Genomic DNA, 12398 nt, shown 5'->3' with positions numbered 1-12398 from the left:
ACATAAACCTGTAGCTGCAAGTACAGTTATAGACACATGTATAAAATAAGCGGATTACACTCTTCCCTAGTCCCTATTCTCAAATCAAAGTTAGTAAAATTTCTTATTTTCCGAGAAGGCATGTGAGCTTTAGAAACAGATTCCTCTTCACTCCTTGATTCTACTGCAGTTCAGTATATTAATCATTGAACAGTATGCTTTACTATGTTTATTGTTTATTAAGTGTTGCATATCCTGACCTATTGCTTTATACTATTGGAATGTTCCAATTTAAACTATTGGACTTCCCTGGTGGCTCAGATGGTAAAGAATCCGCCTGCAATGTGGGAGACCTCGGTTCAATCCCTGGGTTGGGAAGATCCCCTGGAGAAGGGAATGGCTACCCACTCCATTGCGTGGAGAATCCCAAGGACAGAGGAGCCTAGCTGGCTACAATCCATGGGGTCACAAAGAGTCGGACATGACTGAGCAACTTTGTGACTGACTGATTAGAATGTTCAGACCCCTGTTTCTTGAGTTACAACTTAGAAGATAAAATACTCAAATAGTCATCCCCATTAGGCCTTTTCTTAACTGATATGTGATTTTTTAAAAATGCTGGAATAAAATTGAGATTCTTATGTCTGTGGATCTACTTTTTAATTTAATAAACCAATTATTCCACCATTTAACATATAGCCAAAATTAACTGCTTGAAATTTCTTTTAAGATAGATTTATATATTTCAGAGAGTGAGAGTAAAGGTTAATTTTGAAGTGTGTCTGGCACATATCTATGCCAGAGCCCTGTATATGAGTGAAGTATAGTTATAGGGTAGGGGTTTAGAGTTGGGCTTCATCAGGACATTAGAGATGGGGGAGAGAAGAGGAATGTGATTGAAGGAAACACTGAAATGAAGATGGGAAGGAAGGAAAACAAATTTTCCTTTCTTCTAACTGCCCTGGTGATCTTTGGGGACATCCATGCTCTGCTTTAACTGTAGTCTTATAACCTGCAGTTATTAATTTGTAGGTCTGGGGATCAGGGTATTACTCTGTAATATTACTGATGGCATAGTCTGACTGGGCCTGAACATGTGCACACAGACAGCATGTGGTTAATGGAAACAGTGTAGTTCTAGGGCCACATAGAATTGTATTCAAGTACTGGTGAAGTCATATTCCAACTACATGACTATTAAACAAGTTACTTAATTTGAAGTTTAGTAAGATATCTACAAATAAACATCAATTAAAATATGAGTCAATCACAGACTCAGAAAATTTATGATTACCTAAGGGGAATGAAGGGCAGGGGTGGGGGGAGGGGGAGTGGGGAGAGATAAATTAGTAGTTTGGGAATAACATATACAGAATACTATATATAAAATAGATAAACCAAAAAGACCTACTGTGTAGGACAGGGAACTATACTCAACATCTTATAATAACCTATGATGGAAAAGAATAGGAAATATATATGTATATGTATATAAAACTGAATCACTTCACAGTCCATTTGAAAATAATACAGCATTGTAAATCAACTATACTTCAATTTTAGAAATGTGAATAAATTCTGTAGCTAGTATTTTATGGTAGTTGATATATAACTCAGATATATTTTTATCCTCAAAACATGTAACTAGGGCACATGCAAAATTATTATCATTAAGACCAAGACAATTGTTACTTTGAAGAAGCTTAATTTTCTAGACTTCAGTCTTATGATCCACTAAACAGCTACTCAACTGGTTTAAGGTACCCAGAAAGACCAAGACTTATTTTCTTATACTAGACATATGGTCTCAATTGATAATTTTCACTCCAAATCTGGCATTTTACTTTTGTAAGGTGAAGGTCGTTCAGCATAGTCATGAACACTTGGGCTTAGAAATGGAGTCTTATTCTTGTTCCATCGCTGATGCAACATCTTTGTTACATACAGAAGGCAGTTACAATCTCTCTTTCAGTTTATTAATCTGCCTAGTCCAGAACCTGACATATATTACATATTCACTAAATTCTATGGAAAAATCTATGCATATATTTACATGCATGTGCATATATACATTATAGTTAATTACTAAGCTTGTTTAACTAGTGAACCTTGTTTTTAACTTTTGGAATATAAGCTTAATCTTCTAAACACAACATTCAAATCTTCATATCAAAGAAAAATGACATCAACAGATTTTAAAAGAAAAAATATATATTTCTGCTCTTTGCAGAGTGCCCATTTAATAAAACACACACACACACACACACACACACACACAAAGAAACTGCAATTGCAGGTCACATACAATTAATGTCTAATATTTCATAGGTCAGAGTTAAAAGAAATGCAAGATATTTAAGTTCTGGAAAGAATGAGCTGTTTCTGCAGTTTGCTGGCTTTTTTTCCCTTCAATCTTTTTCTACATGTTTTGACTAAACATTACTCAGTTTACTTACCTATACTTTCTAAGCTCCTGAAGATATTTAACTAGTTGAGTTGCCCCAAATCTAAATAGGAAATCTGGAACTGTCTATTTATATTTCCTTCTAAGCATATCTCAGACCCAAGATCATCACCCCCGGGGGACTGAATTTAACTCCTGTCACAGAGATAATTTGGAGCTGGCTCTAGTACATAACCCTCAGGGAGAAGCCCTCTTATTTTCTCTTGCTTTACAATTTGTGTGGCTTTTGCTCTGGCAAGAACTCCTGGACACCCTAGTTAATACATACTGCTAAATATCCGAGTTTCCTTTATGTATCAGAGACTCAGACCACAGCAATGATATCTTGTCTCCATGGAGGCATCTGAAATTTTGAGTTGTCAATGCCACATATTGAAGAACTATACACTTTCGAGAAGGCATTTAAAATTGGATTTTGTCATCTTATTTACCTTGAAAATTGAAGGCTCTTTGGCTTCATCCCTCTTTCATTGGTCGCATGGTAAGACTTGTCAGCATCACAGAGAATCTGCCAGCATCACAGGTCCAGAAATACTATTCAGCTACTGCAGAGATCCCTTTCACCCTTTGAGGGATCCAGATGGAGGAAAGAAGAGGTGAAAACAATTCCTTGATAGATGGGACTCAAAACTGACTTCATGCAGATAAAAGATATTTGTGGAGGAAGATGTTTTCTCATTACCTTCTTCAAGTGGATCTTTCCAATACCATTATATGCTGATACTTAGCAAGGACTTCTGGGAAAAATTTTTTACCTATATAAGTGTAAATTTCCTATAGATATGATGCCTGACCATTAGCTGACTTTAATTGGACAATCAATGCTAAGCTAGCACCTGAATCATCTAATAAGTTACCTAGACATTTTGTACTCACTGGCTAAGAGAGGCTATATCTTATTCAGTCATTCAGTTCAGTCACTCAGTTGTGTCCAACTCTTTAAGAACCAATGGACTGCAGCAAGACAGGCTTCCCTGTCCATCACCAACTCCCAGAGCTTACTCAAACTTGTCCTTTGAGTTGGAAATACCATCCAACGATCTCATCCTCTGTCATCCCTTTCTCCTCCCACCTCCAATCTATCCTGGCATCAGGGTCTTTTCTAATAAGTCAGTTCTTTGCTTTAGGAGGCAACAGTATTGGAGTTTTAGCTTCAGCATCTGTCCTTCCAATGAAAATTCAGGACTTATTTCCTTTAGGATTGACTAGTTTGAGCTCCTTTCAGTCCAAGGGTCTCTCAGGAGTCTTCCCCAACACCACAGTTCAAAAGCATCAGTTCTTCGGTGCTCAGCTTTCTTTATAGTCCAACTCTCACAGCCATACGTGACTATTGGAAAAACCATAGCTTTGACTAGATGGACCTTTGTAGGCAAAGTAATGTCTCTGCTTTTTAGTATGCTGTCTGGGTTGGTAATAGCTTTTCTTCCAAGGCACAAGCGTCTTTTAATTTCATGACTGCAGTCACCATCTGCAGTGATTTTGAGCCGCCCAAAAATAAAATTTCTCACTGTTTGCATTGTTTCCCCATCTATTTGCCATGGAATGATGGGACCAGATGCCATGATCATAGTTTTCTGAATGTTGAGCTTTAAGTCAGCTTTTTCACGCTCTTCTCTCACTTTCATCAAGAGGCTCTTTAGTTCTTCACTTTCTGGCATAAGGGTGGTGCCATCTGCATATGTGAGATTATTGATATTTTTCCTGGCAATCTTGATTCCAGTTTGTGCTTGAAAATATGTTATTACACAAGTGTAAATGCTGTTTGGAAGGACAGACACTCAATGTTCCCTGTATTTCAAATACTTTCCATAAAAAGATTTTGAAACCATAAATGACAGTTAACGGAATAGTTTCTCCTTGACGGTTTGGATGTAAAAAAAGAACAGTACTTATCTGCCCACTTGCCCTTGGAAAACCAATTAAGGGAACCAAAGCATGTTAAAGGAAAAGATATTGAGGAAGAGGAGTGAGGAATTAGGTGACCATAAGAATTGGCCTCTGCATCTGAGTATCTGGTGGTGACCAGAAGAATAAAGACTATAATCCAGAGGAGGAGGCTATAGGCTCTATTGATAATTTATTTTAATATTTCCAAATTTTGGAAATATATAGATCTAGTTGTCCCATTTACTTGAAAAGTTATGCATTTTTGGACCAAAAGCTTTTCTTAAGTAATGATTTCAGAGATATATAATCTCAAAATAGCAGTGAGCCTTTACTAGTTTAAAATCCAGCTCTACTAATATCCTACACAGATGAATTAATCATTATTAATGACCTTCAGTGTGTTCAATCTCTCCTAGATATCTATGTGGCTTCCCTGATGGTTCAGTGGTAAAGAATTCGCCTGCAATGCAGGAGAGGTGAAGAAGCAGATTTGATCCCTGGGTCAGGAAGATCCTCTGAAGAAGGAAATGGCAATGCATTCCATATTCTTGCCTAGAAAATCCCATGGACAGAGGAGGCTGGTGGGCTCAAGTCCATGGAGTCACAAAGAGTCGGACACGATGAGCGACTGAGCACTCACACGCAGGTATCTATAGTCTGTTACCTGAACTCTTGGGGCCGTGGGTTTTAGAAAATAATTTTCCAGAGTTTAGAAAAGTTACAAGATCATATTCTTGATGTTACATAATCATATCACTGGGATCTTGATGATTTCTTCATAATTCAATAGATTGACATTATTTCAAAGAGCCTATGAATATTTAGCTATGCAGAATAAATAAAGATGATAAATATCCTTACATCAGTTCATGTCAGATTTTGCCATCACTTTAGATCAAGTCGTGCAGCCAAAAGCTTCAAGTATCAAAATTCTGTGGATTTCAAGAGACAGATAAGGGTTCATGGTTTTGTAACTAAGGTAGTGATAGAAATTCGTTGGGCTTAAGCTTTCCGTATGTTGATATTGAACTGATGGGGATTTTAGCCCTAAATCTGTTTTAGCATTTAAGACGTTCAAAACTGATTCTGGGGAGCTGTTTGATAGGCAAAATAGAGTCCTGAATGCTAGTTCCTCAGTTAGAAAGTGAGAGAATTCTCATTAAGCTTTCAATTTCCTATAGGACCTAAAAAGGGAACGGTTAGAAAGGAACCCCAGATAGTCCTTACTTGGGACAGCTAATTTGGACATAACTGGATACCTTCCTTCTTTTCATTCTTAAGACAATGCTGCTGGGAGTTTGTATTAGACAAAAAAGCATAACTATTTCCTTTTCCTTAGTAGGATGTATCATTTCTCAGTGATTGGGAGCAGTAATTCAGAAGCCTTGAACTTTTCTCAAAGTAATTTGTTCTGACACATTGAAGAATACGTTTACTGAGCAACTATTCTGTCCGCTTGTTCTTTGTAAATCACTTTCCTGAGGATCTTTATCTGGGAAGAATCACTAATGTAGTATCTCTTAGATTTGCTACGATAAGGAACTTAAGGTTATTAGGTAACTTGTTCTGAGGAAAAATATACAAGGACTATCTGTAAGGCTTAAGGAGGTTTGTGCTTTTTCAAATACATCGTAAAATTTAGGCTTTACATAGACAAACTAGCATAGGGACCAGTGCAATTGCCTATATTATAAAGAACAAATTTCAATCCTTTATTTTGTCTTTTTTTAATTTAGTATGTTTTGTTAGATTTTGTTTAATTAAAAGAGTGATGCATGCTCATTATAACAAATCAAAAAGCAAATGTTAGTCATCTGTTTTTCCTCCTTCCGATGATATCCAATGTGATCAGGATGGAGACATTTTACCCCTTTGTCTGTGCTTAGAGACATGAAAACTTTATCCAAGCATGTTATCCCAGTTGGGAGATACTACATGTCTTATTTACCATCTTATTTTTTCACAGAAGAAATCATAGATTTAAATTAAGAAATCAATTTGGGATTTAAGAATCCCTAAATCAATGAATATTGATCTATATCCTTGTTTGTAACAGTTACATAATAATAAGCAGATGTATGTATGGATAATTTATTGTCAAACATAAATTATGCACTATTTCTCTTTCCTTGAATGCAGGTTTTCCTGGCACTGCTCCTAGATGTTAACTAACTGTGTCCTGTCCCAAGCAACGCAGGGCTCTGAGACACTCGGGCTTGCTTGTATTTCCAAGTGGCCTCACATCCAGAATGGTGGGGTTCACTCTGGTTACATCCACCTCTGTATGAGAGTGTTCCTTTCCCTTTTTTCTTTTTTGCTTAAGCAAAGGAAGCTGCTAGAGGAGAGTCTGAGCCTTTGATCCTCCATAACTGCTCACTTATAAGCAATATGAGGGCTTCCTTGGTGGCTCAGCTGGTAAAGAATCTGCCTGCAATGCAGAACTGGGTTCAATCCCTGGGCTGGGAAGGTCCCCTGGAAAGGGAACAGCTACCCACTCCGGTATTCTAGCCTGGAGATTTCCATGGACTACATAGTCCATGGGGTCACAAGGAGTCAGACACGACTGAGTGAGTTTCACTTCACTTGTCTTTCCTTGAGTACTCAGATTTGAATGAGGGAAAGTTATCAGGGGAGAAAAATGTAATGAAATACATTGGTGGCTGTTTTTCAGTAGCAAGATAAGATAGACTGACATGGTAATAGGTGGAGAATGAAGATCACAGCTAAAGAAAAATGCATTTATTAAGTAATGCACATATAAAATATATTTGATTAATAGTTTTTCAAATTTATAGTAGTGTGTTCATACAGCATGGGGAATAATTGGTATGTTATTTGGTAGAAATAAATACATAAAACTTAAAGATTGAACAAAACATGGCTTGATATCATATATGAAAATGTAAAAAACACCAGAAACAAACTGTAATCTGACATAATGAGGTTTATCGACCCACTGAAAAGAGGAAGACAGCATACCAGAAGAACCAGAGGACATTTCCCAAAGAAATTAATAAAGTCATTATAGGATTCTGGGGGAAGTTAGGACAGCTAAAATTTAAATAAATCCATTTTTTTACAGTTTTATTGAGGTATAATTGCTATACAAAAACTGCACATATTTAATGTTTGCAGTTTTACAACATGCTGTTTTATGCCTAAGAAGGTAAATCTCATATTGTGTTCTTATAACAAAATGAACAAATAAACACACAAAAGATACAAAGAAACTTTTGGAGGTGACAGACATGTCTATTACCTTGACTGTGGTGATAGTGTCATTGGTGTCTGATATATATCCAAACTCATCAAATAAAGCCATATTTTAAGAGACAAAAGCAAGCACTCATAGAGATTCTGATTCAGTAGGAAGACTGCTACTGCTATTGCTGCTGCTAAGTCACTTCAGTCGTGTCCGACTCTGTGTGACCCCACGGACTGCAGCCCACCAGGGTCCCCCGTCCCTGGGATTCTCCAGGCAAGAACACTGGAGTGGGTTGCCATTTCCTTCTCCAATGCATGAAAGTGAAAAGTGAAAGTGAAGTTGCTCAGTCATGTCTGACTTAACCCTATGAACTGCAGCCCACCAGGCTCCTCTGTCCATGGCGTTTTCCAGGCAAGAGTACTGGAGTGGGGTGCCATTGCCTTCTCCAAGTAGGAAGACTAGAGCCCAAGATTCCACATTTCTTATGAGCTCCCAGATGGTGCTGAGGCTACAGGATTAGAAACCACACTTTTAGTAGAAAAGTTTTAAGATATAAATTCCCACTGCAAAAGAGCTCTTGGTTGAGTTGGTATTATTTTTAAAGTTTTAATCAGAAACATTCTAGAAAATGATGCATTTTCATTTTCCTCCTCTGGAAGTTTCTATTTGTTACTCTATCAGATTTTTTTCCTTTTTCAAGTAATGGTCACAAAGATCCCAGGGAACAGAAACATAGCCTCCTGTAGAAAACCCTTTGTATATTTAACAGTAAGGTCATTTTAGGAAAATTAGGAGGTACAGTGTACAGTGAGTATCTGATTATGGATTTATTATAGCAGATTATTTTTTACTAAAATCACATTTTGAATCCTTGGCCATGTTCTGTCACTTGTAAGAATCACTGATCTCTCCCATTCTGGACCTTAACTTTTTGATAGGAGAACTAAATGAATACCAGCTGAGCTGAGACTTTCTAATTTCCTGCACCCTACTTCTGTCACCATACTCCAGCTCTTTTAGCTTTCTCATGATTTGTTATGATTTCACTTTAGGGAGCAGTGCAATGACATGGCAGTCTACCTATAACAAAAGGAAAAAAGAAGAGAACCTATTTTTTTTTTTTTTAACTCACTGTTTTAGAAGTATTTCTTACCCAAGCTGGATTATATCTTTTAGGCTTTATAATAAAGTTATGTCAACTCCTAAAAGGTAATTGTTTCTCATTGGCTCTTCAGGCTACCAGACTGACAACAGCCCCAGGGAGGGGCTGCTGAATTCATAGATAACAGGTTTTTTAGTCCTTGGAAGCTAGGTTTCTAGATTCTATGGAATAATAGCTCTGATCCCTCCTAAGAGACTATAGAATTATTGAACTAATCGTCCTCTTTGTCTCTGCACAGATATCTAAGTGATTCTTGTGTTCCTTCTTTTGAAAACAGAACTAAATTATTTAGAAGGGAACCTGTGTTAATTTACATTTGAACTCAGAATCAGTGGTAAACAGACAGTTTCACATTCACCTCTTTAGATTTGAAGATTCAAAGCAAAATCAGCTTCTAACCCAAAGGCAGTGAAGTCTGCATATAAAATGTAACAAGTAAGTCTGCATATAAAAATAACAAGTGAGCTAGAAAGAAAAACACCAATACAGTATACTAACACATATATGCTTGGAATTTAGAAAGATGGTAACAATAACCCCGTATACGAGACAGCAAAAGAGCCACTGATGTATAGAACAGTCTTTTGGACTCTGTGGGACAGGGAAAGGGTGGGATGATTTGGGAGAATGGCATTGAAACATGTATAGTATCATATACGAAACAAGTTGCCAGTCCAGGTTCGATGCACGATACTGGATATTTGGGGCTGGTGCACTGGGACGACCCAGAGGGATGGTACAGGGAGGGAGGAGGGAGGAGGGTTCAGGATGGGGAACACGTGTATACCCGTGGCGAATTCATGTTGATATATGGCAAAACCAATACAATATTGTAAAGTTAAAAAATAAAATAAAATAATAAATATATATATATATATAAAACAATTTAAATTAGATATGGTACAAGTTAAATCCAAAGTCATATTTTGCTATATGCCCTCTTTACATTCTAGATCTACACTGTTTAATGCAGTAGCCACTGCATTGTCCAATATAATGGCCTTTTAACATTTAAATATATATAAAACACAATAAAATGGAGCTTTCTCTCAGCAGGTAAAGAGCCACCTGCAATCCAGGAGACACAAGAAACATGGTTCAATCCCTGGGTCAAGAAGATCTCCTGGAGGAGGGATTAGCAACCCATTCCAGTATTCTTGCCTGGAGAATTCCATGGACTGAGGAGCCTGGTGGGCTACAGTCCTAAGGGTTGAACAATCAGACACAACTAAGTGATTAAGCACATTAACCACAATAAAACAGAGTTGAAAATGTAGTTGCCCAGTTGTACTACCTACATTTCAAGTGTTCAGTAGCCATATGCAGCTAGCAGTCTACGTTTGTATTTATTACTCTATTTTAGAGAACGTCTTTATCATTTTAGAAAAATTATTGTTGCTGTTTAGTCACTAAGTCATGTCTGACTCTTCACTGCCCCATAAACTGTGGCATGCCAGACTTCCCTGTCCTTCACTATCTCCCAGATTTGGCCCACGTTTATGTCCATTGCATCGGTGATGTTATCCAACCATTTCATCCTCTGTTGCCCTCTTCTCCTCCTGCCTTCAATCTTTCCCAGCATCAGGGTCTTTTCCAATGAGTCAACAGTTCGAAGCAGGTGGTCAAATTATTGGAACTTCAGCTTCAGCATCAGTCCTTCCAAAGAGTATTCAGAGTTGATTTCCTTTTAGGTTGACTGGTTTCATCCCCTTGCATTCCAAGAGTCTTCTCCAGCACCACAGTTTGAAAGCATTGATTCTTTGGTACTCTGCCTTCTTTATGGTCCAGCTCTCACAGCCGTACATGGCTACCGGAAAGACCATAGCCTTGACTATGCAGACCTTTGTTGGCAAAGTGATGTCCTTGCTTTTTAACACACTGTCTACATTTTGTTATAGCTTTCCTGCCAAGAAGCAACTGTTTTCTAATTTCATGGCTGCCATCACCATCTGCAGTAATTTTAGGGCCCAAGAAGAGAAAATCTGTCACTGCTTCCATCTCCTCCCCCTCTATTCACTATGAAAAATACTAGTGGACAATTCTGGTCCAGACAATCTTTACAAAATTTCTGTCCGTTGGTATTTCCCCCATTTTAAAGATTAAGTAACTGGATCTCAGATAATCGAAAATGCTTCAAGTAACCCACTTTTGAAACTTAAAGACCAAGTTTTTGAATCTGACTTTGTTTCCATGCAAAAAAGTGCTCAAAAAGCCATTCTGGGCATGTTAAATAGGTTTATACATTTTTGAATATGGTCACAATTATGGCATTATCTATGTCTGTCTTGTTTACACAAATTTAGAAGAAATCCATGGAATGCTTCAGATAGAATTTCCTACCTCCATCCCTAAAAACAGCTGACTTCCAAGTCATAGGCTAGGATGGAACTTGTTTGAGGTGATTATCTACATTTAAAGTGTGTTTTAAAATCAAGGATCATGGGTTCAGGGCTAAAGTCTTAATTCCTGTATTTTTGTACTGATATTTACTTGTTTATTTTTATTGTTGCTATTTTGGTTTTTGAACACTGTAATATCTCAACATATTTTTAGAGAAAAGAGTCTGAGCATTCTGCTACGAATCTGCTGGATCTTGACACTATAGATGATAGGGTTCATCAGAGGTGGAAAAAGGATGTAGATGTTGCCCATAAGGACATGGACCACTGGGGAGAGATGCTTGCCAAATCGGTGCACCATTGTAAGGCTAATGATAGGAATGTAGAACACGAGGACAGCACAAACATGGGAGATGCACGTCTGAAATGACTTATGCCGTTCCTCCCGAGAAGCAATTGCCAGAACTGACTTAAGAATCAGGACATAGGAGAAGAGGATAAGTACAGCATCCAACAATAGTGTGCAAATAACCAGCATCAGGGCGTAGTAGCTATTGAATCGAATGTCTGAGCAGGCTAGGCGGAGAAGGTCTTGGTGCAGGCAGAATGAGTGAGAGAGGATGTGGGGACGGCAGTAATGGAAGTATTTCAAACAGATAATAGGGGGTGTAATAAAGAAGAAACTCCTACCTAAAATGGTGAGCCCGATTTTGATAATTCTGGAATTAGTCAGGATAGAGGAATAACGCAGTGGATTGCAAATTGCAATGTACCGGTCAAAGGCCATAGTTAGGAGAACAGAGGATTCCATGAAGGACAGACCATGGATGAAATAGGCCTGGGTAATGCAGGAATCCAGGCTGATCTTTTGAATTAACCCCAACAGGATCCCTAGCACTGTGTTCACTGTGGACAGTCCCATACATAAATCAGTGATAGCCAGCATGGCCAGGAAGTAGAACATGGGTTGATGCAGGCTAGGTTCAGTCCAGATTACATACAGCACCAGGCAGTTACCCAAAAGAACAACAGCATAAATGGTGGAGAAGGGAACAGAAATCCAGGGATATTGCTGCTCCAGACCAGAAAATCCAGTGAGAAGGAAGGAGGAGGAATTAGTGCTGGGGCTTACTAAAGCTATCATTCTGGATCTGAGATAATTTTTCGAGGCAGCCAGAAAGTATTTTTCAATGAGAATGCTCAGATGAGGTAGAATTTCTAAGTAAACAAAATTATGCTAAAAGTTAACTAACTTTACATAATGTGGTCAAGCAACTCTGTCCTTTAGAGGCATATTATCTGTCGGCTGGAAGAGAATGGTGGTCTCCTGATGTCACTTAAGTGTCATTATTCATCCACTGG

At 38.0% G+C, this 12398-nt stretch overlaps 1 protein-coding gene across 1 annotated transcript; it reads right to left on the bottom strand.

The window, feature by feature from the left end:
- Nucleotides 1–11235: 11235 nt before the first annotated feature.
- Nucleotides 11236–12180, bottom strand: OR51V1 (olfactory receptor family 51 subfamily V member 1). The gene has a single exon (NM_001390577.1). The coding sequence runs from the start codon at nucleotides 12178–12180 to the stop codon at nucleotides 11236–11238; it is 945 nt and encodes a 314-aa protein (NP_001377506.1).
- Nucleotides 12181–12398: the final 218 nt, after the last annotated feature.

Source organism: Bos taurus, chromosome 15 (assembly GCF_002263795.3).
Source record: "Bos taurus isolate L1 Dominette 01449 registration number 42190680 breed Hereford chromosome 15, ARS-UCD2.0, whole genome shotgun sequence".
In the NCBI taxonomy this organism is placed as follows: Eukaryota; Metazoa; Chordata; class Mammalia; order Artiodactyla; family Bovidae; genus Bos; species Bos taurus.
The sequence above is the reverse complement of the archived record's forward strand: the minus strand, read 5'-3'. Positions and strand labels throughout refer to the sequence as shown.

Bases quoted from the DNA above. Each gene is read 5' to 3' on its own strand.
- OR51V1 (NM_001390577.1), bottom strand. From the start codon at position 12,180: ATGATAGCTTTAGTAAGCCCCAGCACTAATTCCTCCTCCTTCCTTCTC.